Below are 25,085 nucleotides of genomic sequence, written 5' to 3'. Positions count from 1 at the left end.
TAGAGCGCAACTCTTGGGCGATATTCCATGCAAGTCAAGTGAAACATCAGGCAAACATTCGTAATCAAAAAATAAAGGGAGAAGAATAAGCAGCACCTTCATGCAGTCTGCCAGTCATTTCGTCTCACAGACGTGTGTTATTTGTACTGTTAGTGTTAACGTCATTAGCCAGGGCAATGCGCTGTCCAATTTTATATAAATATATGTCTGACAAATTAATGCTTTTAGTCTTGAGGTTCAAACAGCCACCAGAAACCAGCATAAGTTATGGTTGATTAACAAAAGATTTTTAAAGAGTAATTTAGTTTATACCTGTATTAATTGAATTGCTTTTGGGGGTAGATTTTGATATAAGCGAGGCACTACCTGGTTGGTGTCTAACTGAACAATGATGGTTATTTTCATCCATTCATGTGCTCCCAAATTCCTTCTGGAATATATTCTCTCAAGTTAACTAATCTGATCCAAGGCTATAATGGTTACAACAGAAGAAGGTCTATCAATTAACACTTCAAGAAGAACAATCAAGGAGGGCACTGACGACTAAAGCCCGACACATGGATTGAGATAATGGTTTCTCTCCAAAACGTGTTCTAGTTAAAAATCCCGACAAGTATAATCTCAAAGGAGGCTGCTTCTCAATGGACGAAGTATCAAAACAATTCATTTCGAAATGAGGCTGAGAGGATACAGGATGTTTCCGCTTTCCTTCTCATCCAAAAGCACACGTCAACCATTTATCATGTCAACAAGCTATGGTGAGTAGTGACGGGCATCTCAAATGCAAGGAAAACTAATTTTTCGCCAAATCGACACATTTTAAAATTTATTTCCTCTATTGCTAAAAAATAAATAGACATATGTTTGGGACCATCAGTTTCATCCCGAAGCATCCAAACCTTATCTGAAGAATCACGGAGATTGTACTCACTACCTAAATCCATGCTTTTTGATTTTCGTGTTTTAACGAAATCCAATTGACTGGCATTTGAAAATTGCTTTGTGCGTTTTTCTGACATACTCTGGCGTCCAAATCCTTCTCGTTGAAAAGCGAGAACCGGATCAACATCTGGACTCAATGAGCTGGGGTGAAGAGAAAGAAAAAAACATAAAATTAATTACTAAGAAGTAGAGACATTCAGGGTTGGGGATTTAGCTCAGTGGTAGAGCGCTTGCCTAGGAAGCGCAAGGCCCTGGGTTTGGTCCCCAGCCCCGAAAAAACGAACCAAAAAAAAAGAAGTAGAGACATTCAATTTTATGGAAAGCCATATCTTTCAGTGCACATGCACGAATAGTTGCATTTTATTTGAAGATTTAAACTAAATTCAATATACCTTAATTTTTAAAGGGGGGACTGAATGGAAAGTAAGAGAAAAAAATCACAATTTGATTTAACTTTAACTCTGTAGGTGTGAATTCTCTTCTCTACTTCCCTCTGCATTTTTACTCACTGTGTTTGATAATAGATCACCATCTCTGTTATTGTTTAAAATGAGCCTGCTGTTTGTCAGACACTTGGAAGGCTGAATATTTGACAAGACTTGCCCTGTGCTGCAACTCGGAACCATATAAATTGCAAGCTAGCAACTTAAAAAAAAAAAAAAAAAGATGTGTTCTGAAGGAAACTAACAAGGAGACCCGAACTGGACAATGTACAGACACTGAGAGAATGAAACAATCCCAGTGGTCTCTTTGTACTTTTTGTCTCAGATTGTTTTATGTAGACTTTTTAATTTTATTCATTTTATTTTTTGACTTACTGATGTTCTGACTGTGTATTGGTTCCAGTTTTGTGTTTTTATGGTGTGTCTGTTCTTTGTTGTCGTTGTTGTTGTTGTTTGCCTGTTTGCTTTTTAAGGAGAGAGAAGGGAAGGGCATGGAGTTGTGAAGGGAGGGGGGTTGGAAAAGACCAGGAGCATTTGTGGGAGAAAAAACTGTGATCAGAAAAGATTGCCTGAGGAAAAAAAGGATGTGGTCTATTCTGTTTTATGTTTGGTGTGTGTGTGCATGTGCATGTGTGTGTTTTAGCTTCTGTTTTAGAAAAAAAGGGGGAGTAGGGAAGACACGTTCATGAGTATGGTGTTCCTCTGAAATAGTCAATTTCCCAAGGGAAAAAAATCTCAACACGGTAATTTTCCATCAGAGCCTCCTCTGGGGAAGATTCTGTGCCAGACAGACCCAGATCACAATAATACAGGAGAGATCCCAGTTCTCCGGAAGTTCTTCAGAAACATTCACGTGCTGTATAAAAGAGATGCTGGACATGTGGAGATGAAAAGACCAACAGTCCTGAAGACAGGAGAAGCACAGCTACATTTAGGGGACAATTGATTTGGGTGAAGAGAAGGCAGCATCGGGTGACTCACAGGTGATCGATGTTCTATGGTGCTTCCCCAGGGGAAGTGAATGAGGCCACAGAATTGTTCCTCTCTGTAGAATCTGTGACTGCTTTAACAGGCACCACTAGGTGCTGGGACACAGTTCCAACTGTGGAAGTGTCCTTTTCTTCATATTTGACACACTGAATAAACAAACACTGTATCTTTATAGGATAGTCTCCATATTCCATAACTGAATAGATAAACCCTGTATCTTTATAGGATAGTCTTCATATTCTATAACTGAATAGATAAACACTATCTTTATAGGATAGACTCCATATTGATACACTGAATAGATAAGCCTTGTATCTTCTTAGGATAGTCTCCATATTCCATACACTGAATAGATAAACCCTGTATCTTTATAGGATAGACTCCATATTGATACACTGAATAGATAAGCCCTGTATCTTTTTAGGATAGTCTCCATATTCCATACACTGAATAGATAAACACTGTATCATTATAGGATAGTCTCCATATTTGCTATATTGAATAGTTAAACACTGTATCTATAGGAAAGATCCAGCATGCTTCCCTAGCCAGGGTAGGACATGAACTATGGTGGTATTTGCACACCATAGTTGCAAGTCTGTAGGGTGTTGCCAGTTGGTAGCAATGCTTGGGGGAATGTTACAGAACCTGTAGGAGGTAGAGCATTGCTGAAGGAAATACGTCATTAGAGGTGATCTGTGAAGAGTGTTATTTCTCCCCACTTCGAGTTCTTGCTCTGATTTTGCGTACGGTTGAAGATGTGGTCTCTCAGCTTCCTTCTAAGGCTGCCTGCTCCCAGTCTCTTCTACCATAATAGATTTGCCCTCCGGACTGTAGGAAAAAATAAACTTTTGCCCACATGTCACCTTCGGTTATTGTGTTTTATCACAGCTAGAAAAGTAAGTCACACATCCCTCCACCTCAGCTAATTAACATGTCATGTTGGCTGTGAGCTGCTTCTACTGAGGCAGATGAATTTACCATCCACTTCCACATGCCTCCGTGCCAGCAGGCTACAATGAACCTGCACTGCATTGTAGGAAGCAGTAAAGGGATACGATCTGGTTTGAGTATAGAGCAAACTTCCAACTGCAATTCACCTAACAACATGACAGCAGGTGGCTCTTCGAGGAGTGCTAAGCCAGAGGTGAAGGTAGGCTTCGGGGAAACCCTATGGCAGGAAGGATGGCGTGACGTGCTCTGAGCCTATCTGCCTTTATGTGCTTCAGGCTCACTCACCCCTCAGAGTTCATGAGAGAACTCAAGAACCTAAGGTGAAGTCCCTTTGCATACTGCCATCCACAAGCTATTATTATTGCCCAGTGGAGACAAGCTACCTCAGACTATCCTGGTAATAAAAATGCTGGTGTCTTTGATGAGCACGTAGGGAAACAAGCACCCTTCCCTGATCTTTGTCACCAAATACAGAGCAGGATGCACTTATGAAGTGAGGCCGGTGGGTAGGGTCAGAATTTAGAGGGGCATTCGCTCACAAAGGCAAGGAAGAAGGGCCTCCAGCAGACACTGAGCTTGCTCTTATTCTGTTTCCCTTCCATCGTGCGGGTCTTGCCTGAGCCAGGGACAGGGAACACACTGGAAACTAAACCCCAGAGACCAGCCAAGGGCAACGCCAGAGTCTTCATTTTATTTTTGTTATTGTTTTAAAGATTTAGCTTTAATTTTAATTAGGGGTGCATGTGTGTGGAGGTCTCACACCTGTGAGTGGGCGTACAAAAAGATATCAGAACCCCTGAAGCTGAGTTACAGGTAGTTGTTAGCATTTTGTCTAGGCTATGCCCCACAGTTACCTGGCAATAGCCAGGTGTGCCTGACTCACTATAAAAGGGGCTGCTTGGCCCCTCTCTTTCTCTCCCCTATCCCTTCAACTCTACTCCCCATGCCCTCAATAAACTCTATTCTATACTATATAGAATATATAGTGGTGTGTGGCTGGTCCCTTAGGGGAAAAGGATACCTCAGCATGAGCCTACAGAGTCACCCTCTTCCCCACACCAGACTAGACATCCACCAAACATATTCCTTTTCTCCTTATCTTTTTATAAAACACAACAGTTGTGAACCATAATTATTCATCTAATGTGGGTGCTGTGAACTGATCTCAGGTCCTGAGGAAGAGCAGCAAATGCTGTTAACCACTGAGCATCTCTCCAGGCCATGGTTTCTGTTTATACTGCTAGCCTGAATCTCAGTGCATGCTGTTTTGCTAGTACTGTAGACTCAGTCTTTTCATTGTTAAGTACAGGATCACTGCTCTTCAAAACTTGGGACAGATTGAATTTCCAATAAGTAGTGTCATAATTGTTGAGGAGTCTGACGTGTCAGCTTAAATACTAGAATCAGCATTTGACAAAGATATCCAGTAATTTCCAGAGCAAAAAGTCCCCAGGATCAGCCAGGTGTAGTGGTGATTCTTTTAACCCTGGCCCTTAAAAGGGAAAGGCAGATGGATCTCTGTGCATTTAAGGTTAGCCTGATCTACACAATGAGTCCTTTGAGGCTACACAGTAACAAACCAAACAACGAGCAAACCAACAGCAAACATCCATACAATAACAAGGACTCAGTTGTGTAGCAACAAACAAGAAAGAAAGCACGTCCAGCAACAGTAATTCTTCTCTGTATCAAAGTGGAATCCTTAGTTGCTTAGCAAAAGCCAAGTTTGTGAGTAATAGGTGGGACACTTTAAGATCTCAATAAGGCATCAAATTAGTAGACATGATAAATGTGTAATAGACTTGGTGATTTACATATGCAGATGAGTGTGGTGTGCTTGGATCTGCTCGTCTGTGTGCGCACACATGTGTGCGTGCACATGTATGCGTATGCAGGCCATGGGTCAGCATAGGTCTTTCTCTGTGTTCTCCGTTTTACTTTCTGACACATGGTCTTGGACTGAACGCAGAGCTCAAGCCTATTTCTAGTCTAAGCTAGCTAGCTTGTGCCAGGGATCCCTGCACTCTATCTCCAGGGTGCTAGGTCTGTCCAGCAATTGTGTGGATGCTGGGGATTCAAACTCAGGCTCTCCTTCTTTCATGGCAAGCATTTTACCCACTGAGCCATCTCATCAGCTCCATTAGTTGGTTTAGGTTTGAGAGAGTCCTGCTATTACCCATGCTGGCTTTAAACTTTGATCTTCCTCCCTCCGTCTCAGGTGTGTTCGGATTACAGCTATGGACTGCCATACCCTGCTAAATGGACTACCATACCCTGCTAAATGGAGTACCATACCCTGCTAAAATGCAATTTTAACAGGAAATTCTAACAAAGAATTCCCAAAGTAATTTAAATTCTTCCTGGCAATACTCCTTAAAAATCTCTATTTAGCACACGTTGAAACTTATTTTATATCCTCCCAAATGCTATTATTAAAATTAGAATTTGCTGCTATATTCCCCCTCACTTAATAAAACATGGTTAATAGCCCCTACATCAATTACTAGGGTGAGGAAAAAATATATTCTATTAGTTAACCAATTAGAAGTATAGCCATTTGACATGTTTACCCTTCCACAACTGTGCAGTCAACTATAAATGTACACATTTTAAAATGTCAAATGAGCTTTCAAATTAATAAGAGACTTAAAATAACTAAATATTCTTAAAATGTGACATGATTAATTTTTTCCTGATTAACATACTCATTAAACTTATTTCAGACACAATAAACAAGTATACTGGAATATTATTGAGATTAAGTACCAGGCTAGCCGTATCTATTCCCCCATTCCTGAAATTCTAGCTATTATTCTTGCCTAGTGTTTGTTTGTTTTTTTTAACATTTTCATCCAAGTTTTAGGACAGATAGTCAAACAGGATTCTCAGCTCTGGGTTTGAACAGATGACATGCATGTTTAGATAACTCTAACATTCTTTCCTTTGCCCCATGTTTCCCAAGGAAGAAATCATAAAAGTCCTTGTCCTTGTTGTGTGTTTTTCAAATTTACCTTAGTGAAATTAATGCGCCAGGCTATCCCTGCAAGCTCACCACATCTTTTTACCAATGCAGATCCTTCCCTAGGATCCCCTTCAAGGTGGCTTATCATGGTGGAGACTTAAGGGCCTTTGCCTCCTTGGAGAACACTATAGACAGATAAACTGCCTTTCCTCACCGACTTCCAGTGAAATACAAGCTGAGGTCAGGTCGAGAGCATCTGTGTATTGCTGTGCTCCTCCCCCACAACCCCCACCCCCCGAAACAGAAGACTTATTGGAGGCTAAGCTAAGTCATCATCATCATATGGTCTCCGGCTCAGCTCTATTTTTATATCCTTTTTATTTTCCAAAGGAGAATTAAAAAGCCAGAAACAAAAGCTTTTCAAGGGCCCAAGAGCAGGTCAAGTTCTTTCAAGGGAACATCTGCAGAGTTAGCAAATATATTAACAATGTTTTCCTGAGCTCATAAGGAAGAAGAGGAGGGAGGGGAAGGGAGGGGGGAGAGGACGCCATGGGTGTTTTATTTTGTTACGATCACCATAGAAATGTTAACACAAAAATGCTTGTCCTCAGCACTTCCAACATTATAGCTAATGTGACACAGGTGGGCGTGGGTAGGAGGGCCACCCATCGAAACCAGCTTTGTTTGATAACATGCTTTTCACAGAGACCAAAGAACAGGGTGGCATTTGAAGACCACCCATGGCGATCGGCATCAACGGCTTTCTCCTACCATCACAAAAGCAAAAATTGGCAGAGAAATCAGGAGAGTATCCACAAAGTCTCTGTGCCTGTTAGAAGCAGCTCAAAGCCTGGTAAACAGTAGTGCTGTAATTCTAGAAAGGGAAGCTGGGGATGGGAGGAAATGGCTTTGTAGATAGAGTGTTTGCAGCACAAGGTGTAAAGACCCAAAAAACGGATGAACAGCATAGAGGGTAACTGATGCCCACTGCATTGGACAGTTCTGTGTCATCCTGACGTAAACCAAAGTCATCCGAGAGTAGGAAACCTTGACTAGGAAAAAACCTCCTTTAGATCTAGCTGTAGACCAGCCTGTGGGGGCGTTTTCTTAATGAGTGATTGATGGGGGAGGGTACAGCCCACTGTGGGTAGGCCCAACCCTTAGCTGATGGTCTTTGTTCTATAAGAAAGCAGGCTGAGCAAGCCATGAGGAGCAAGCCAGTAAGCAGCACCCAGTGCATGGCCTCTGCATCAGCTCCTGCCCCAAGTTCCTGCTCTGTTGCTGTCCTGACTTCCTATGTTGATGAACAATGATGTGGAAGAGTGAGTAAAATAAACCCTTTCCTCCCCAAGTTTTTAACCCAAGTTTTTGGTTATAGTGTTTCATCTCCATGCACATTCACAGGGCAGCACGTACCAACACATGACATGCATGCAGATCCTCCACAAACAGAAACAAACAAACAAACAGGCAACCCTCTGACAAGTTCCCTCTGGTTCCCAAGCATATTAAGTCCTAATCTTTACCCTAATGGTTGGACCAATCTGGAAATGACTTAGATAGTATTTATGCTATAGTAAGCCCCAGCCCTGGGCTGCTCACTCACCAGTCGGCTGAGTCACTGATGGTAGCCTTGGCCCACGTGCCTGCTTCTGTCATTATGAATCCCACGTCATCATGGGAGCTGGAGGAGGACTGGTCAGAGAGGTGAGGAGGGAGCACAGGCAGCCTGTCATCTTCAATCATGACAGTGTCATCATGTGGCATGTTCACGGTTGGGGAGAGCTGGCATTTACCTGGTAAAGAAATTCTAGATGTCAGTGTAGGCGCCAAGCCTGTGCATTTTAAAACTTTACTGCATCAAGAAAACCCTGAGACACACCTGCTCTATGTGACAGAATGAGAGAATTCTGTCTACCTATTTCTCATAAGGCATTGTCAAACACAAACCTCAGGTCCGTATGACTACTTCCAAGCCATGGCTACACCCCATGTGGCAGTCAGTACATGTGATGTCTCTGGTTTTAAGACTTCCAAAAAGAAAAAAGGAACACCTTCAAAATAATGTGAATGTAACAGACGGCTTCTTGGGTATGAGAGTCTTCTGGGAGGTTTTACCAGGAAATCTGAAGGCATGAACTTACAGTGATCGATGCTACAGGGGAGACAGGTGCTAGGGAAGCAACATCATCTCTGTACTTAGTCGCACCCTAGTGATGGAGAGCAAGCACCTACAGAACAGGGTAACTTGCGTAAGGACTGAAGCAGTTGTGCCTGGGAGAACGACGGGCCGAGGTGGGTATGATCGTTGATAGTTTACGACCAAAGTGATCGGAGCTAGGCTTAGAATGGTGGCTATGACTTTTCTACTAAAACAAATGATGACATTTATCCCCTGAAAGTGGCAAAAAAAAAAAAAATCAACCCATAATGAATTCAGGTGACACTTAACAAGGCCTGGCATAAAAGCCAGGGACACTTAACAAGGCATATAAGCCAGGGAGAATACTTCGAAGTGAGGACAACCTAGAATGGAAGGCTTAGCTTAGATCAGATGTGTTTCTTGAGGCTCTGAGGCCTGCCCTGGGAGGAGGGACCTTAAGTATGACGAGTCATTGACAAAACACTCAGAGTATGTCTGTCCTCTCTCCAGGCCCCTGCAGCAATTTGTTGAGGTTCACAGTTCAGCCTGGCATTCATACACTATAACCTTTCTTGGGATAAAATCGTGTCTCAAGTCTCTAGGTCCCTAAAGGTAACGCTGGAGCACAAATGGTGTCCTTATCCTAAATCACCTACAGTTCTTACAACTTCTTTCGAAAACCTTTCCACTTGTTTTCTGAGTAAGGATAAAATGAGGAAAGTTTTGTCCAGGTGCACACCTTGCAAGAGGCAGAATTCACAGAACGAAAAATACCGTATGACATGGCACACTAAAGTGTGTACCCAAGCAAGCAAGGAACCACGGCAATCTCCCCACCTACCTTGGGAGAAGAAGGAAAACAATCCCTCTATATCTAATGTCCAAATCTGTTCAGCCAACTGTACTGGTTGTTATCCAAAACAGCAACGCTGCTGAGCCTGCTCGAGACTCACCACCATTTTGAACAAGGTGCTTTTCCCCCGTCACAATAAACTGACTTTTCAAAATAGTTTAACAACCATGTATTAGCACTTTAATATCACTCTTAGATCTAGCTTTAAAGCTGAGCATTTATTAGCATACTGTGTAAGCCCTGATCAACTGGCAAGGTAAGCTTACAGACATCTTTCTATGGCTGATTCAGTAAAGAAACAGAAAACTATTAAGTTGTTGTATGTCTTTCAGTTAATCCTTAACCCCCTCCCCAAAGAAAGCTTGCCAGAAATTACAAACACATCATTATTTAGCATTAAGTGTGCTGCTATCAGAACCATGCGTGTTCATCAAAACTTCTGCTCTACATACTAGCTAGGCAAGCACCCTACTCTGATTCAAATGTGCCATTTTGACAAACCAAGGAGCTGGCAAGTTCTTAGGAATGCTCATGACATGAAAGTAAATCAAATGCAATCATTTCTCTGTCTTGATTTCAAATGGCCTCTTTCCACTCAAGCTGTAGGATATTAGAGTTGAAATCTGTTCGGGAAAACGTCACTTGTGCATCTATGGTAGTAAACTATACAAACACAGTAGGTATAGTGTACCTTTCAAAGTCAAACATGCAACCCCTTGCACTGACACACTTATTTTAAGAGAAATCCTACTAATAAATATAGAACACTGACTAGACCATACAATCTGTGTGTGTGTATGTGTGTGTGTGCCTTACGCTGTTTTGTGTAGAAACAATGTACTGTACATGACACAGAATATCAATAGCTATCTGTCTTTCTGTTTCTCATACACATTCTCTTATTCTCTCTCTCCCCCTCCCTTACTCCCTCCCCCTCCCCCTCGTCCTCTCCCCAAATGGCAAGACGTCTCTCTTGCATTACTCTCCAGTCTAATATCTTGTAAGAATTTCAGGATCTCATCACCATACTCTCCTCCAATCAGTGTGCTTGTGAGGAACTATTCCAGGATCTGGTTCTAGAAACTGTCAGGGATACAAACATCTACAGTTCAAAGCTACATGTTCTACTGAGACACACCAGGACCTCTCACTGACACCTGTTGGCCCTTCGACACATCCTAGCTGAGAAACACGAATTGTGATTCGAGGTGGCTTCAGTTTTTAATCAGCTAAATTCTCCCCCGCCCCAAGTATTTCATCAGTATCTCCAGACTACAAAAACAAACATGCAGGGTCTTAGAGAAACAATAACATACAGAGTGTTTGTTTACCAGACATTTATTTGTTGATGAATTTACATGGAATGTAACACAATGTATGGGTATCAGGGACAAAGGACGAGATGAGAACTGTCAGTAACAGAACTCATTATAAAACCAGCATCACCATCTCGGTGCTCTATGTCAAGTTTTTAACAAAATGAAAATATTCTAAACATATCTATTTAAACCACCACAAGAGAATGAATACAGAAACCACTGAGATAAATAGTAAAATGGAATAAAAATTTAGCGCAAGATAAAATCGCTTTAAACAAAATTATGCAGGCAAAAACTTAAAAAAAAATGCTCTATGCTCAGAAACAGGAGGTTGTGGTATATTTGTGAAGTAAACCTGTTGGCAAACTGTGCCCGTTTTCCTTGTTCTTATTGGCATGGCTGAATAGTCGGAAAGGTCTTTCAAGGCTTTTCAAAAGAGAAATACTAAGAAGACTCATGAAGGGATATGTCTGGCCAGGTCTGCTATTATCCATCTATCTACCTACCTACCTGTTCATTTTCTTACTTAAAAAACAACAACAAACAAACAAAAAAACAACAACAAAACTTGCTTGCCCTATCTTTGTGGCTCTGGGAGCAGGGCACTACAAATGCTAGGCAGATAGTCTTAGCTATACTTTCAGCCCCTATGAGCTGCTTCCTAATACATGAGTAGGACTCATGTTCTAACATTAGTGGCAGTGGGAATCCAGCCAAAAGGAGAGGAGTGTGGTTAAGTCTGGCCTTTGGTCACATTTCTGAGTGATCCATTGAAAGTGATAGAGATAAACTGGCTGTTACTAAAGAGGAACCCACTACCCAGAAAAACCATACATTCAAACTGTGGTTCAGGAACAATATGCCATTTCAGGCAAGCCACTGTCCAGGGGTCCGTAACACCAACACAAGAGCAAAATGAAGCCTGTGATGTGGGTGTCGAGGAAATGTCTTAAATGTCCTATCCTATGGGGACCAGGGCCACGAGGCTATGGAGATACCGCAACGTCTTTCAGTCAATTTTGTGTCAATAAAACTTACCGTGAGACCTTGGCATTCCCTAAGGGTGCTACTTCTAGAAAGAGGGAACAGCCAAACCAAAACAAAGCAAAATCATCATGGGGTTTTGAGACACATTTCTCTTATCCGTTAAGTGAGAAAGTGTGACTAAAGACATCTGACATCCTCCCAGTTGGAAAAGATGTTTACTTTTGGTTGTACACTTTTTTTGGAAGTCTTTCTCCTGGGACATATACCCTTTCAAAAATTATCGCAGGCCTTTAAAATTCCTCACAAAGTACTCTTTGTGAAAAATTGCCTCGCTCACACAAAATTAATCACTTCTTTGTGTCATCATAAGGAATTTCAACACTTCTCTTTCCATCATGTGAAACCATAGTCTACAGGGATGTGAACTGGCCAGGTAGGACGGAGAAATGTCTATGCACAGACACAGTACAAATCAGCAGGCTGATGGAGACAAGACACTCTGATATTAGGTACGGTTGACCTCCTAGTAGCAAAGTAACATCCTCTACAGACTTTCTAATCTCAGTGTTATCTAACCTCGCCAATAGCATGCGTTTCTTACAGCCAACCCAAAATAGAACAAGGATAGAAAAAGTATAATACCTTTGAAGTTTGTAAACAGCAAGACAAATTAAGTCTATATATTTCTCTAGGTAAAGCCACATGGGCCTTAACCTAGATTCCAGTACAGCATATAAAACACGTCTTAAGGACATGGACAAATGAAGTCATTGAGAAGCCCTGGATTCAAACCCCAGTATCCCTTCCCTAAAAGATACACTACTATAAAAACTTGGCCTACTGAGTATGATGTCATCCCCATCCCATAGGTCCCAGGACCTGTGCAGAGCAACATCAAGCATAGCTGGAAGAACCAGCCTTCAAGGGGAGTCATGGTGAGTGCAAGGGTTCATTACATACCTAGCAGAGGGAGGGATAACACTGCCTCCCAGATTACCCGCTGAAAAGGACTAACAAGTCAGGACTAACAAAATCAGATGACAAACTATGGGGGAAAAAAAAAAAAAAAGATGTACTCCTCAACCCATGTCACACATTTCAACCAGTCACTAGGTGAAAGGTCAGGGTGGGGGCTGGTATGTGTTTGAGTGTTAGCTTTTCGCCTTCCTCTGAAGAACCAGGGATTGGAGGCAGGATGCAGGTTACAGGAGCTGGTGTGCCAATGGGTGATCAGTATGGCAAATCCTATGTTCCTATAACAGAGTGGAAATTACAGCGTATCACTTTGTATGCACACAGATCCAGGGACACATGCACACACAATCCTTTCCCAGGGGGCCTGAGGTTTTTGGTTTTTGTTTTTGTTTTTTTTTTTCCGACAGGTAAGAATCGGACCAAGACGCTTGACGGCTTTACAAGGAAGTGAGGATAACCCATCAGCAGCAGTAACCAACAGGCACATATCATAGTCAAAGCTAGAAACAAGGCCCCTTACACTAAACGGGGCTCAAACCAAGAGCAGGGACTGCTCCCCCGGTTCTCTCGTGCCACGTGTAAAATTGAGAAAACCTGCACGGAGCATATCAAAGGTAAGAAACTAAGGATTTACTTAGCAATTCCTCCAAGGGGAAAGCTAGACGAGGAACAAGGAAAAATGGCAGGGAACCGCACTACTTATGTTGATATACAAATACTCTTTTTTTTTTCCTGAGGTGCTCAGTAGAAATCTCTTCGATAATACTGTTCCTTAAAGCACTCTCGTCTCCTGCTAGCAGAACACCTTGCCAACGTTCTTTCCACAAACACCCCAACAAATCAACCAAACTCTGCTTCAGTGATGCGCCATAATGAGAACTAGTATTGTATTAGGTCTGTATTAAATATACTCAAGATGCAATTAAATTTAGGATTTTGCTCTACAGACTTGCAACATAGATCATAAATCTGGGTTTTTACGTCAAAACTCCTTCTTATACCTTAAATTTGAAAACTCTCTCAGGTTAACCCTCAGGTGAGCACTTCTGTAAAACCAGCCACTCCCGCGTCTGTTAGGAAAAGACTGACCTATCTAGTAGGGCAAGTGCTTGTGACCACGTCACTCACTTGGGGCCAAGAAGGCAGCATGGGGCAGATCAAACAAAGTCGCAGGAGATGAGTTGAGGATTTGAAGAATAAAGGTGGGTCTCTACTGTGGTTGTTTTTAAAGACGTGTCTTACTGGGTAGCTTGTATATTTTTCATCTGTAACTAAGCAGTTTAGTTTAGATTCATTTTCTAAAGTTGTTATGCATATGCACTGTGTATTATGAGTGCACAAGCATGTGCCAGTGTGTTCACGGGTGTATGTGTGCGCCCAGGTGTGCCAGCCTTGGGCACTGCTTCCCAGGAGCTGTCGACTCTGTTTTTGAGACAGTCTCTCATTGGGACTGAGGGCCTCTCTTAGGCTAAGCTGTCTGTCTGTCTGACCATGAGCTCTAGGGATCAGTCTGTCCCCCTGTCCCACTGCTGGAACTACAAAGGAACCAACACACTTGGCTTTTTCAGTTGGGCCCTGGGAATTGGAGACGGAGTCTTAGGGTCACACAGCACAGATTTCACCAACTGAGCTGCTTCCACAGCCTTTGTCGCTTGTTAAAGCATAGCTTTCCCTACTGTTCTCAAGAAGCCAAGGATGCTGAGACTATTGAAAACATTCCCTCCATACTCTTTTCCTTTCTGTCTTCATCAAACCTCTGGGAATGGAAGCGTATTTAACCACTCGGTGCACGGGTGCACTTTCTTTACATTTATGTTTCCTGAATGGCCACAATGAACCCGTTTTCTCTTCTCTCAGAGATAGAGGCCCCCTTTACGTTAATATTGCATCGAGCTCCTCTCTGTGAACCAGGGCAAGCGAAAACATGAGAGGAAATGAAGAGAGATTTACCTGACTCACCCATTATCCTGCTGAGTGCGGCATTCCTGGTGGGAGACTCATCCAGCCCCTCGATCCCACTGTAGAGGGAGTGTGAGATCCTGCGTTCTCTGTCATCCAACTCTGTTTCTATGGGCAGCTCGGGTGCAGCGGGGCTCCCAGGAGACCGCAACTACAGAGAAAGGGACAGGGGAATGTGAATCTTGGAGGCTGGTTAGCAGCATGGTGCCGTGATAACAACTTTCTAAGCCTTGCATCCAACCAGGCCTCAAATGAGCTAGAACCTTTCGACCCATACGAAAATAATTTGTTGTGTCAGGTTGGCCTAATGACCAGCTCTCTGTGAATCTCTGTCAACATTTGAAAATGTGTATATTAAAGTTTTTTTTTAGTTTTTAAAGTTTCACCGTATTGCTTATTTTTTCAATTTGACTGGAGGTATGTACTGAGGTCAAGACGAACCATTGTTTAATTTGGGATTCCTGCTACCTGTTGCTCTGTGGAAGGCAGGCTTTGTCTGCAGATCCTGGACTTCATTTAGCTTTGAACCTATGGGACAGAAACATGTTTGCCTCTTCTGTGTATCAGTTTAGGTGTCTTTAGTAACACACTGAAAATAAGTTCTGTAGAAATTAAGGCTCACTGTGGTCTGTAAGCCTGAAATAGTAACTGAGAAACACTTCAAACATATACAGAGGTGTGTGAAAGGATCAAACTGTTTTGCATGTATATGTATAGTGGGAGTGTGTGTGTGCCAAGCATGTGTATCATATGTGCAAGCTTGAATGTGTATGGGCTCATGTGCTCCAGTGCTTAGGCATGACGAGGCCTGAAGTTGATCCTGAGTAACTTCCTTGATAGCTCTCCAACTTTATCAAGGCGGTGTCCTTCCTTCAACCTGGAGCTTGCCCCCCCACCCCACCCCCGCTACCTTGCTCAGGGGATCCCCTACCTCTACCTCAAGAGTTCTAACATAATGGGCAGCTATCATGCCTGCCTGGCTTTGAGGGAGGTTCTGGGGTCCAAATCACGGTGTTAACACTTCTATGTGTTATTCACAGGATCATCTCCCAATCTTTGGGCTAAATATTTTGATGAGAAGCACAACGACATGAGCTTTAAGCAAAGTCAACAGTCTCCTAAATGAAGAAGAAGCAGGTCAAGGGCTGGGGAGCGTTACTCAGTTCACACTGTGCTTGCTTAGCCTGGCAAGGCCCTGGGCTCAATCTCCTCAGGCACAGAATAAACTGAGTGCAGTAGCTCACACTGCTAATCCCAGCACTTGTTGCAGGTAGAAGTTCAAAGTCAGAATGAGTTTGGGGCCAGCCTGGTAGACAAGAGACCAAGTTATAAAAGATTTTTTTTTTTAAGTTTGCCTTTTTTGGGAAAGATCAATCTCTATGGCTATGGGTTAAAATTGTATGCAGTCTTCCTCATCAAAGCTGGGTCCTACATGCCATCTTCTCCATAGAAACAGCCAGAAGAAGACGTCTGCGTTAGGAATGACGTAGTTATTTTACTTGGTGAAGGACCGAGGTAGACCAGTTCTCTGAATGGTGCTACTGACATACAGCCAGGAAGGGCCCGAGATGAGCAGACTTTTTCATCCGACAGAGTGGCTACCCCATTCAGACAGGGAGCTGCCTGGTAAGCTGCCTTCCACTGAACGGAGTGTTCGCTCCTGTTGAAAACCATCCTGCATTTCCGTAATGAGATACTTAATGACGCTCCAAGCTGCAGGCTGAGTTTGAGGAGCACCAGAGGGGTGGAACCCATAGAAGGGTCAGCACAATTACAACTGGGGACCCTCAAGCTGCAGGAGAATGATAAACTTTTGGTGTGGCGAATTGGACTAAGAAGGTTTAGACTGTGAAACGGGGGTTTGTTTTATTAGTTTTCCCTCGGAACTGCAGATGACAGCCGACAGCTTTCCTGGCCGGTAAACCACTTAAGGTCACTGATATAAAGACATACGAGAATGTCATCTGAAGCACCATCGCTACCTCGGATCTAAGATTCCTTGAGGAAGCAAAAGCAGAAACAAGCCTCATACACCCTGTACCCTTAAAGACAAGTGTGCTTTTCCGTAGCTGAACATTTAGAGCCATTCTACAGCTCCATGCCTAGGCCCGGGAGTCCCCCCCAGCCACACAAAGGATAACTCGAAACCAAAAAACCTTGATATTCTAAGTGATAATATACATGAAAGACACTTGCCCTGTTAATCTCTAGGAAAAAGTTCTGCTTGCTATAGGATATTTTATCAGGAGATGAGAGAGAGAGAGAGAGAGAGAGAGAGAGAGAGAGAGAGAGAGAGAGAGAGAGAGAGAGAGAGAGAGATCTTTGCATTTGCTTTCAAAAATAAATTTAGCTCCACTATACAATTCTTCAATTTTCTGAGGGGGAAAAAAAACCAAACCCTTTAAAACAAACTCTTTATAAACATTCAAGTATGCCGAGGGAATATATAAGGTTATATTAAGTGAAATCAAATTCTGTTAAAGAGAACGGGCAGGTTTTGTAGAGAAAAATCACTCAAGATGCATGTTCTTGAAGGGTACACACATAAACACCAGCACCTCAGCTGTGTCTAATTTACATATGAAAGACAGATTTAAATAAAGCCATCAATAGTCTACTATATAAATATTTAACAGAATTTAGAACGCCTTTTAATTCTTCCAGCTTTATCATGATGGTTTTGTTTTGTTTTTGAGACAGGGCTTCACTATGCCTTCCTGGCTAACTAGTGTGGAACTCACTATTTCAAGATCAAGGTGGCCTCAAAGTCACAGAAATCCCCATGTCTGCACATCCTGATGCTGGGGCCACACCCTGTAGTTTCTCCAGCTTTTTGCTTTATTTCGTTTTGTTTTGTCTGTGGGGGTTAATGCTGTTTGTGTTTTTAAGATGGGGTTTCTGTGGGGTAGCATTGTCAGACCCAGAAGAAGAGATCTGCCTGTTACCACCTCTTAAGGGCTGGGACTAAAGGAGTGTATCAGTTTTAAGAGAAAGGATTGGAAAAGTCTTTTGATTTTTTTTCTTTCTTTCTTTTTTTTTTCCAGCCAAGAAAACAGAAGCGGAGTATGTCAGGTGGTCCCCTGGCTTGCAGGATAAAGGCACCCTGAAGAGCACATCCTACTAGTCCATATCTCGCCAGCCTTTAAACGTCAGCTTAATGCTTAAAAAATGTTACTAAAATTAATAAAAACTGGATAAAAAGATGTAATTTTTAAAAATATCAAAATTAGAAAAGCCAGTGTGTAAGCCCAGCTGTACTCCTCAGGCTGTTCTGTCTGTTCAAAGAGAAGAAATCTGCAGTCTCACCCAACTGGGGCCAAGGTCAGCACTGGGAAGACCCTTGCCATGGTCTCTAGAAGAGGCGTTCTATCGACTAAGAAAAAATAGTAGGTGTTTCCAGTACACAACCCGTTCTGTAGGATATAAACTATCCCATTTCTTGACTAGTTAGCTGGGGGTTTATTTTTCTTTGTGGTCACTGTACAAAGCAACTAACAAACAAGTCGGTAATACAGACGCCTATGAATCACACCTATAATTTTATTTATAGGTATAAACGATAGAAACAACAACAAAATTACAAAACAGTATAGAGATACTTTCAAAAAGATATTCAGATGATACAGTGCTTTTGTAAATGACAGTAGCATGCTTCTTAATCAACTGTGATATTACCCAATGATTGTGCTTTTTTATTAAACACTTAGAATACTTTTTTCTTATAGAAAGTTAAAAAACTCTTTGTAAATTAATTATTAATGCAATTTCTGGATTCTAAGGTTTTTTTTGGAGGGGCTGGAGAGACTGAAAGCTACCATCGCGGTAGGAAAGTCAGTGTTGGTACAACCTTAACGCCCCCTCTCAGTTACCCTCAGACTGATCCTGGCTAGCAATTAGGAAAACTTATATTTCCAGTTGCCATTTCCATTTCATTCCCATGTTTGTCATAAAGCAGGCACTGGCTGGACAATTACTTGAATAAAAGGTGGATGCGTCAGATTCCACAGGGATTAGCACACCAGGTTGTATGGATGTGCTCTTTTGTGCTTGGGTCCACCATGGTATGACATCCGGCCTAGATTATAGGTCTATTGTGGACAATGCTAACGTTGAAAGAGTCATAAGCCGGAAGTAAAGAATAAACAGGTATGTTTCAGATCTGAGGGAGAGGCTTTTGGCTTCTTTTTTTTTTTTTTGAGGGGCTAGAGAGATGGCTCAGCGGTTAAGAGCACTTGAATATTCTTCTAAAGGTCCTGAGTTCAAGTCCCAGCAACCACATGGGGCTCACAACTATCTGTAATGGGATTTGATTCTGCATTCTGGCATGTATGAAATTGAGCGTTCATATACATAAAATACAGGATAAATAAATCTTTTAAAGTTTCCTAATACATAAAATAAGTGATAAATAAATTTAAAATTTTTAATTAAAATATAATTATATCATTTCCCCCTTTCTTTCCTCCTAACTCTCAGAAACCCATGGTTTTTGTTTTTTGTTTTTAAGTGGGATTATACCAAACTATATAGATACAACCTGCTCAGTCTGTATAGTGTTACTTCTATGTATATGAGTTCAGGGCTGACCACAGAGGGTTGGATAACCAATTGGGAGAGAGTTTTAGGGCTCAATGTCGAATTCTGTTTTGATTTTGTTTCCTTCACGTCCTTAGGTGGTGATACCAAGGATCTTAACAGGATAAACCCCCAGGTTACTGGGCCCTTTCATAGAAGAACCAGAAGCTCACACAAGAATCCCACATTCCTCTCCATATCACTGGGTAATGACACTGTCAGTCAGATCTAATGTGGGGCAGAGACGATCTTGCTTGTAAATGACTGTCACCATTCTGGTCAGATCCCCCATGTCCCCCCACTTTCCTTCTCCTCACTGGCCTATCCAAATTCATCTCACAAAACACACAGGTCAAGAATCAGGAATTATTCCTCAGGGCCCTTTCTATTCTATGTAGCTTTCTAATTCTAAAAGGATTCGATCTAAAGAGAGAATTAATTTTGAAGCCGTCATTGACGTCTAAATCCCCTCACGTGAGATTTAAGACGCCAGCTCACCTGAAAGATCTTTATGCTTAGGCTAAAATGAGGTTTTATACAGAATTGCTTCTAACAGGCATGCTGAAATAACCATGCTACAAAGAACTACAGCAATTCCCACAAATACCCATTCCCTTCAGACTTTAATATTAATTCTCATACATAGCTTATTCTGAGTGCCACACAGAGGAAACCAGTCCCCTCCAGCCTTCTCCCTTGGGGTAGATAATATCAATTTGTCTTCATGTTTCATGCCTTCCAAACTGGAAGGAAGGAAGGGAGGGAGGGAGGGAGGGAGGGAGGGAGGGAGGGAGGGAGGGAGGGAGGGAGGGAAAAGAAAAATCATGATAATAAAAGCCAAACACACAACAAACAAACATCTCAAAAACTGTCTATAAAGATGTCTTATCATCCTTCAGGAGTGAATGGGGATAAGGTACAACTTCTAAAACTCTCCCATCATCCATCAGGAGTAAAGGGGCTAGGGAAACAGTGAAGAGAGTATTCTAAAATTAAAAGGATGCTGGAGTACCTCAGCTAGGAGGAAAGGGTGGTAGCAGCAGCAGCAGACAGATTCAAGGTTAAGAGAGCCCCCTTGAGTTACCATGTCTGTGAAACACGGCGTGGTCAGGCGGACAACACTGGGGCTCAGATTCCACAATGGCCTGACCCTGGGGGACAGGCGACATGGCCTGGCATCTGTCCTGAAGGACTAAAGAGATCAATTTGTTTGGCAGACTGTGGAAGAAGGCCTAGCTACTGAGAATCAGTCTCTAACAGATCACAGGGGAGGGCAGTATCTACAACAGGGCTGACATACACAAGAATGGGCTGAGAAGAGAGACTCACAGACCAAGCCGCGGATTTAGGGGCCATGTCTGAGAACTTGTGGGAGCCTCATATCTCTGAAGACATACTTCCAGTGCTTAGGAGATGTGCAGGAAGAACATTCCCAAACTCTGCCTAGGAGGAGGTTGCTGGCAGAACACAAGCTCTTGACATTCAGCATTATGTCATTATCCTTAGGTATCCTTTGGCATCTGTTCCATCCAGACCCCCAAGCCCAGGGATGCTCAAGCCTTTATCTGGAAGAACACCGTGTCTAAGCAGAACCTATACATGTCCATCCATCTACACAAAGTCTCTGATCTACAAGGACAAAGAAATGCAAACGTAGCAAAGGGCTATTAGATTATGCTGTGTAAGAGTGGATGATATCACGTGTCTCTGTATGCCAACATAAGGTGACTATTTCCCTAATATTTTCTTCACGGAAAAAGTTGGGATTTTGTAGAACACAAACAGACTCTGCAGGTGAGGAGCAAGCTTGGAGGCAAGCATCAGATTGGGGACATCTGCAGAGAAGATCAACCTGGGGAGAGCCTGTGCCATACACAGGAAGGAAAGGAAGCAGAGCCAGAGACTCACAGCAGACGGGAAGAGATCAAGCAACGCAGACTGACTAGAGGTGCTGCTCAGGGGAGCTTTGCATGCTGCAGAAGGACCAGAGTTAGTGGAACACGTGTTTAAATAGCAATTAGTGGGGAGATCAAATATAAGGCTACGTCAATGTTAGGCAGGCAGTCTACACAGAGAGGCTATGGAGATAGCTAAGTGCTTTCCCAGGGCCTTGTGGGTGCTAGGCAAGCACTGTAGGTAGTGGGTGAGAGGGAAAGAGCTCAGTGGATAATGTGTTTGCTGCATAAACATGAGGACCTGAATTCAGAGTCTCGACACTTGTGTAAAACCAAGTCACAGCAGTACTTTCTGTAAAGTGTAGTGTTGGAGAGTGGGAGACAGGTAGAGGGAGACCCCAGGCAGATCCCAGGGACTTACAGGACAGCCAGCCTAGCCAAACCATAGAACTGTGATTTCAGAGAGACTCTGCCTCAAAAAATAACAAGGATAAGCAAATGCATACACCAACACTCCCACACATACGCACAATGCAGCACCCCCAAATATGAGGAAAGGAGCCATGTTGCCAAACACAGAAGCTTCTTTTCATGAATTCTCACCTTCTCTAGGAGGACATTAAGAATACAAGCCTTGAACTTCAAAAGCATTGAATGAGATACCATGCTATGGTCCCAGAATGAACTCACACACCTACAGGAGCTCAAGAATATTACTGTGGACTGGGACTCATTCGTGACAACAAGATGGCCTACAAGGACACCAATATTTACCGTAGCATAATTCGCACAATCCCTTCCTGTGACTGGAATGGAAAAATTCTTTGGAAGCGATATAAATCTCACACCACCAAAAGCATACCTGAGGCTTTCTGGGAACCCAAACTGGGGTCCTCTGTCTACAAAACTCCTTAAGTCAGACCCTTTCAGTACAAATAGCTTCTCCATACTGACACAAAAAGCTCAGTACTTTATATACATCTATATCTACATATGACTGAGATAATACACACACACACACACACACACACACACACACACACACACACACACAGTATCCTAAGAACCAGCCATATAGAAAATGATAGCAGAGAATTACAGTCAGCTCTGTGGATCACAGCTGCTCCCACCCTTAAATCCTCTTCATTCACGGAAATTCAAACATAGAAGTAAATGTGACAGGGATATTTCAGTAGGGGATCTAGACTCAAATCTTTCACAGGGCAAAATGGAATAAATCAATGCCTTTATCAAAACATTATCAAGCTGGTGCAGGTTTGCCTTACTCCTGGGGAATCAGAATCCTACAGAAACAGAATGATCTTTGTTACTCCTTATTGCAAAAATCTCCCACGACATTCCATATTTCTCTCTCTCTCTCTCTCTCTCTCTCTCTCTCTCTCTCTCTCTGTGTGTGTGTGTGTGTGTGTCTGTGTGTCTGTGTGTGTGTGTGTTCGTGCACACGTGCCAGCAGTTGATGCCCTCTATGGTTCTCTGCTTTTATCTTTTCTGAGTCAGAATCTCTTATTGAACTCGGAGCTCAGAAATTCAGCCAGATGGATGGCCAGTGAGCTCCAGAAACTCAGGTCCTCATGTTTGTATGGGAGTATTTTCCCTCTCTGCTGTCTTCTTAGCCTCCAGGTCTTGCTTTCAAAAAGACGGAGGTGACAATACTTTTGTGAGTAGATGAAGCTGTGTGTCCAGCACCTAACAAAATTTCTGGCATACAGAAGATGTTTAATACATACCTCTGCACTGACCACTGTCCTCAGGAATTGTTAACTGCTCGTTTCTCTAAAGAAACTATCAAATATAGACACATGTGCTGTGCCCTATTCTGAGAATTGCTCACAAGCATGTATACGTCTTCAATTAAAAATACCAATGATGTGACAAAAAATAACCACCATTCAACACATCACTGGAAGGCTGAGATGCAAGTCAGTAAGGTCTGGAGTCTACCTCTTAGCACCTCCAGTAGAATAATGACAGGTTGTCATTATTAATGGCAGGCTATAGGACTCTGAGGATCACATTTGAATTCTTCCTACTCAAAAGAATTTCTGTCCTAGGTCTGAAGTTTTTGGTCAATGTTATATTGACCCTCGTTGCAAAACAAATAGCTTAATAATTATGGCTATTTCATTCTACATTCAGCAAATAGAAGTAAAGCAAGTGTGTATTGGTCTGAATAAGAATGGTCTCCATAGTCTCATACATTTGAAGCTTAGTCACTAGGAAGTCACACTATTTGAAAGGATTAGAAGGATTAGGAGATCTGTCCTTGCTACAGCTAGTATGTCACTAGGCTGGGGCTGTAGCTCAGTTCAAGGAACATTTGTCTAGAATGCATGAAGCCCTGGGTTTGGTCCCTTCTATTGCATAACTAAAAATAGTGGTGCATACCTGTAATCCCAGTACTGGAGAAGTGGACTAGAGGACCTAAAGTTTAAAGTCATCCTACACAGAAAGCTCAGACTAAGCTGGGTCCCATGAGGCAATGCTTGAAGACAAGACGTTCTACTGACAAGCCCACCCAATCTCATCACGCCGCAGAGATAAGTGACGGCTTCTCTCGGCGACATCCTGTTTACCTCGTTACATCTGCTGATCCGCCTCGCCACGATGAGCTGGATCATGCCACGCTTGTTGCCCTCGGTGGACATGGACCTCCTCAGAGTCTCCATGGCTTCCTGGTTGGCTTTGCCCAGCAGAGACTCTCCGTTCACAGCTATCAGCTGGTCATTTACCCTCAGCCTCCCATCCTGTGAGGAAGTAAAGTGAGGACTGCTGAGTGGTTGGCAAGAGGCTTCTTTTCCTGCAAGTTTAAATGATCGAAACAAAATAGGAAAGTAAAGGGGATCTGGAGGCTTTAATCTCATCGTAAGCCGCTGTTGTAGCCTCTGCCTATTTCAGTCTTTTAGACATTCCCGAGCCATTATTATAATCCGTTAACTAAATGGAATTCTAATTCAAAGGACACAAAGGGACCATCACTGGCTTGCTTTCAGAAACAGCCACGAGGCTGGTTTACAAATGAGATCCATGAAGATCAAGACAACTGCAGAAAACTGCTCTCCACAAGCAGCCAGGAAACTCACTCTAGGCTTAGAAGGAGCAAATGGCTTCCCAGGAAGTGGAGGAAAAAGGGAAACTTCTCTCCAGTCCAGGGCTCATGCTTTGCCTCCACACATGCTATTTTCACTGAACTAAGAAGACTACAGATTGGGGTTGGGGATTTGGCTCAGTGGTAGAGCGCTTGCCTAGCAAACCGCAAGGCCCTGGGTTCGGTCCCCAGCTCCGAAAAAAAGAAAAAAAAAAGACTACAGATTAAGGGTCACATGACATGGAATGATGAGTTAGAGTGGTGAGTTGCATCCCACAAACGGTCCAGACAAATGTCCTATAAAGGAAGACAATGTCACTACTAGAACGTGTAGGTCAGAGAGGAGATGAGTGAGAAGACAGCAAGTGCAGGATGAAGGGGACTGACAGGCTCTTACTTTAGATGCAGCTCCCCCGTTAATGATGGACTTAACGAAGATCCCCAAATCTGCATGGTTCTCTTTGGAGCGGTTCCCCTTGACGCTGACACCAAGCCCTGCAGACCCTGAGTCATTCAGTGGAACTTCGAAAGTCAGAAACTCCCTGGTACCGTCAGGTGTGAGAACAATGTCCTCGTCTTCGGCTTTCTGAAAGGGAAAAGAATTGCACAGGGGTATTAAAATATCAGTGCCTCTTTCTCTAGCTACCGCACTGGAGATCTTTAGTGATAAGTTCTCTAATGGGAATCGGCAGATTACTCCCTTCCTTGACAGGATCCATGATGATGGTACAGCTGTCCTTCGAGATTACCCCTGAGCCTGGCCGTGAGCAGCTTCAGGCCATGCTTAGATCAATGTTGCACCAAACCTGCAATTGATTCTAAGGAACACAGGGGTAATACAGAAGAGATATGTAGACTCCTAAAGTCTGGAGCCAGTCTGCAAAGTGTTTGTTCTGATCTGTCTTCACTTTGTCTTTGCATGGAAGATGTCCACTGTCATTAGTAGTTCAACATTCACTGACACTGAGTGCATTTTTATGCA

At 42.8% G+C, this 25,085-nt stretch overlaps 1 protein-coding gene across 30 annotated transcripts in view; it reads right to left on the bottom strand.

The window, feature by feature from the left end:
• The window catches only part of Pard3 (par-3 family cell polarity regulator), a 549,750-nt gene that overhangs the window by 200,859 nt on the left and 323,806 nt on the right, over positions 1-25,085 (bottom strand). For 7 of the 30 annotated variants that reach the window (XM_087595248.1, XM_087595252.1, XM_087595259.1 and 4 more), the window contains 5 exons: positions 24,501-24,689; positions 23,592-23,762; positions 14,528-14,678; positions 7,898-8,087; positions 932-1,083 (listed from right to left, as the gene is read on the bottom strand). In XM_087595248.1, the coding sequence (XP_087451374.1) occupies positions 932-1,083; positions 7,898-8,087; positions 14,528-14,678; positions 23,592-23,762; positions 24,501-24,689 (853 nt within the window). Of the gene's footprint in view, positions 1-931; positions 1,084-7,897; positions 8,088-10,609; positions 12,847-14,518; positions 14,679-23,591; positions 23,763-24,500; positions 24,690-25,085 lie in introns of those variants that run through there. The other 23 variants (XM_087595250.1, XM_087595255.1, XM_087595258.1 and 20 more) reach the window with 7 other exon arrangements.

The sequence above is a fragment of the Rattus norvegicus genome, chromosome 19, assembly GCF_021556685.1.
Source record: "Rattus norvegicus strain SHRSP/BbbUtx chromosome 19, alternate assembly SHRSP_T2T, whole genome shotgun sequence".
NCBI lineage: Eukaryota > Metazoa > Chordata > Mammalia > Rodentia > Muridae > Rattus > Rattus norvegicus.
The sequence above is the reverse complement of the archived record's forward strand: the minus strand, read 5'-3'. Positions and strand labels throughout refer to the sequence as shown.